Source organism: Ursus maritimus, unplaced genomic scaffold (genome assembly GCF_017311325.1).
Source record: "Ursus maritimus isolate PB19 unplaced genomic scaffold, ASM1731132v1 scaffold_23, whole genome shotgun sequence".
NCBI classification, from domain to species: domain Eukaryota; kingdom Metazoa; phylum Chordata; class Mammalia; order Carnivora; family Ursidae; genus Ursus; species Ursus maritimus.
Window position 1 is genome coordinate 19,115,697 of NW_024424786.1, and position 3,084 is coordinate 19,118,780.

A 3,084-nucleotide genomic window follows, 5' to 3' on the forward strand; every position below is an offset into this window, starting at 1 on the left:
CTGCCCTGGACAATTTTCCAATTTTGTTAGGCAATCAGCATGTGGGTGCTGAAAGCATTAGGTAATATCTGTACAAGCTGGGGGAGGGCGCACTAAATAGTAATGTACTTGGTGCCACGGGTGGTCACAGAGAGTATATCAGAGTACAACCTGTCCAGCGAAGAAGGTGGGGTTTGAGTTAGGCCTCCAGTATGCATAGAATGTGGTTAGGGACAGAAGAGGAAATACAGCATTTCAGGTGAGATAAACAAATATAGCACAAGCTGGTAAAAATTATTTGAAATGTTATATAAATTGCCAAAATGGTCATTAAGGTCACCTGTCTTTTTCAAAAGACCCAATACTAGTGTTTGTCAAGACTTGTTTTTAGAGTTTGGTGTGAGTTTTTTTTTTTTTTTTTTTTGTCTCCCAAGCAGTGACGATGAACGTGTGTTTTTATTCAGTTATGCAGCTTGGGACAGACTAAAGTTAACGGGTCTGTTGAATGCCTGAAAATCTTATGTCTGTGAGCAGGAACCAGCTGAGAAATTACAGAGGAAATTCCTTGAACAGAAATGAGGCCAGGTTTCACGACCACCAGGGGGAGAGAGCATATAGAAAAGGACTAACCAGTTGCCAACCTTTTCTAAATCAGCAGAACAGCGGTGCCCTGAGGTCCCGTGCACTAAGCTGGGGTTCTACGGTCATAGCTTTCTAAGGTTGCATTCTTTGAAACAACCACATGTCTGTATTTTTAGTATTGTATTCTTTGAACCACATGTAGGAGCTTCTTCCAATAAGCTAATGAATTCCCACCTAAAACCGTTCTAATTTACAACCTGATCACGCAAGCATCCTCCTTCTAACCAAACATTGTATGTACCAAAGGTTTAAAATCGTTACAAAATTCCCAAATTTGAAAAGAATGGGCAAGGATCTGGCCGTGGAATTATTGGTCCTTTAGGTCATTCATCCTTTCAGAAGTACCCGAGCAGTGGACCTCTGGATTCCCTAGCTTCCGGTTCCCGTTAACAACCCTCCCTTCCCGTCTTTCCTAGCCTTCACTCCCTCTGCATAGCGAACTCTGTCCCTACCCTCCTGACCCAGAGTTACTTCAGAGGGCACCGATTTCCTTGGCAGTCAGCCCCATGGCCAGCCAGCTGCTCTCTTAACCATGACCTCTAGACATTGCTCTCCTGGGCCAGATACAGATTTGTTTGTTTTTTTTTTTACAGGGAGGGATGCGTGAAAAACTCCGCGTATTTGTCATCATGACATAATTTTAAGCACTAACCTTTCAAAAGCAGCTACTAAAATTCTGGACATGAATTAGATTGTATAATCTTCTTCAAAAAAACCACATGCCAGGGATACCCCTGGTGGCTCAACTGGTTAAGTTTGGGACTCTTGGTTTCTGCTCAGGTCATGATCTTGGGGTCCTGGGATAGGCTCTGCACCCAGCCCAGAATCTGCTAGCGATTATCTCCCTCTCCCTCTGCTCCAAACCCTGCTCCCCATCTCTCTCAAATAAATAAAATCTTCCAAAAAAAACCCCTAACAACAACAACAACAACAACAACAACAACAACAACAACAACAACACTCCACACCAGGGGCGCCCAGGAAGGCTCAGTCCGTTAAGCTTCGAACTCAATCTCAGCTTAGGTCTTTTTTTTTTTTTTTTTTAAGATTTTATTTATTTATTTGACAGAGAGAGACAGCGAGAGAGGGAACACAAGTAGGGGGAGTGGGAGTGGGAGAAGCAGGCTTCCTGCCCAGCAGAGAGCCCGATGCGGGGCTCAATGGCAGAACCCTGGGATCACGACCGGAGCCGAAGGCAGATGCTTAACAACTGAGCCACCCAGTCGCCCCTCAGCTTAGGTCTTCATCTCAGGGTCCTGAGTTCAAGCCCCGTTGGAGTCCATGCTGGGTGTGGAGGCTACTTAAAAACAAACAAACAAACAAAAAAAAAAAAAAAAAAAACCAAACTCCACGCCCCAGGTGAAGGCACTGAGCAGTTAAGCCACTTGCGGAGTCCCAGGGCTAATCAACGGTGGGACAGGGTTTGCACCCAGGTGGGCTGAGCCTGCGGGGCACTAACCGCTGCCAGCGCCTGGGAGACGCCAAGCAGCGGTGGGAAGCGGGCCGCGTAGGTGTCGGCGCTGGTCACAGGGCCCACACCGAAACGCTGTCTACTTGACTATCGCCCACATCACGACTGAACAGCGCAGGCCAGGAGGGCGGGGGGGCCGCACCTTTTCCTGGCCCGCGGGGCCGCAAGTTACACGCTACCGCGGCGGGCACACGTGACCCGTGGCGGGTGGTGCGCGGCGCCCTGGGCGGGCCGGGCCGGCCGGGGGCGGGACCTGACGGGAGCCCCGCCCCGTCCCGGGCCAGTTAACTGGCGTTCGAGGCGCGGGCGCCCACTCCGCGGTGCAGCGGTCGGTGGAGCTGGGTACCTGGCCGCCACGGCAATGGCCACGGTGCGGGAGAAGGCGGCGGCGCTGAATCTCTCGGCTTTCCACAGCCCGGCGCAGAGGCCTCCCGGTGGGTGCTGAAGACCCCTGTCCGGGGCGTGTGGGGGTCTCAAGGCGGGCCGGGGGGGCTCAGGCTACGGTTCTCGCGCGGGACTGGGACCCCGCCGGGTCCAGCGGGCTGGGCGCAGCTGTAGCCACTCGGGCCGGCACCCCGTGGTCTCGGCGTATGGGGTCCCTCTCCCGCGGGTGGGCTTCGGCGGGCAGACCCCGCCGCCCTCACAGACCAGCTTTTTACTTGGTTCCCCAACTTGAACTTCGCCGCGCGCTCGTCGGTCGTGCCAGGCGCTCTCACTAGGTCTCCAGACAGGCTCCACGTCGTTACTCGTAGCAAGGATATCTGGGCTTGGATGGCTCTTTGCCTTCTGTCCCAACCACAAATCTCGACTCCACAATATGGCCAGGGACCGAGCGCCTCTCTTGCCCACTCTCTTCTCCAGACTTCCTGGGAGTGATGAGTGGTTTTCGTTCGAGGGGAGGAACTTGGCATAAAAAGTATTTGTTCGTTAAATTTTCTGGATAAGCAGTATTTCAGTGAATAGAAGTTGTGAACTTTTTTTTTTTTTTTTTT

The 3,084-nt window shown here is 51.8% G+C and overlaps 1 protein-coding gene across 1 annotated transcript in view; it reads left to right on the forward strand.

The window, feature by feature from the left end:
* The first annotated feature begins 2,380 nt into the window (after positions 1–2,380).
* The window catches only part of DEPDC7 (DEP domain containing 7), a 19,153-nt gene continuing 18,449 nt past the window's right edge, over positions 2,381–3,084 (forward strand). The window contains exon 1 of the mRNA XM_040638921.1: positions 2,381–2,526. Coding sequence (XP_040494855.1) covers positions 2,454–2,526 — 73 coding nt within the window. The 5' untranslated portion in view covers positions 2,381–2,453. The remainder of the gene's footprint in view (positions 2,527–3,084) is intronic.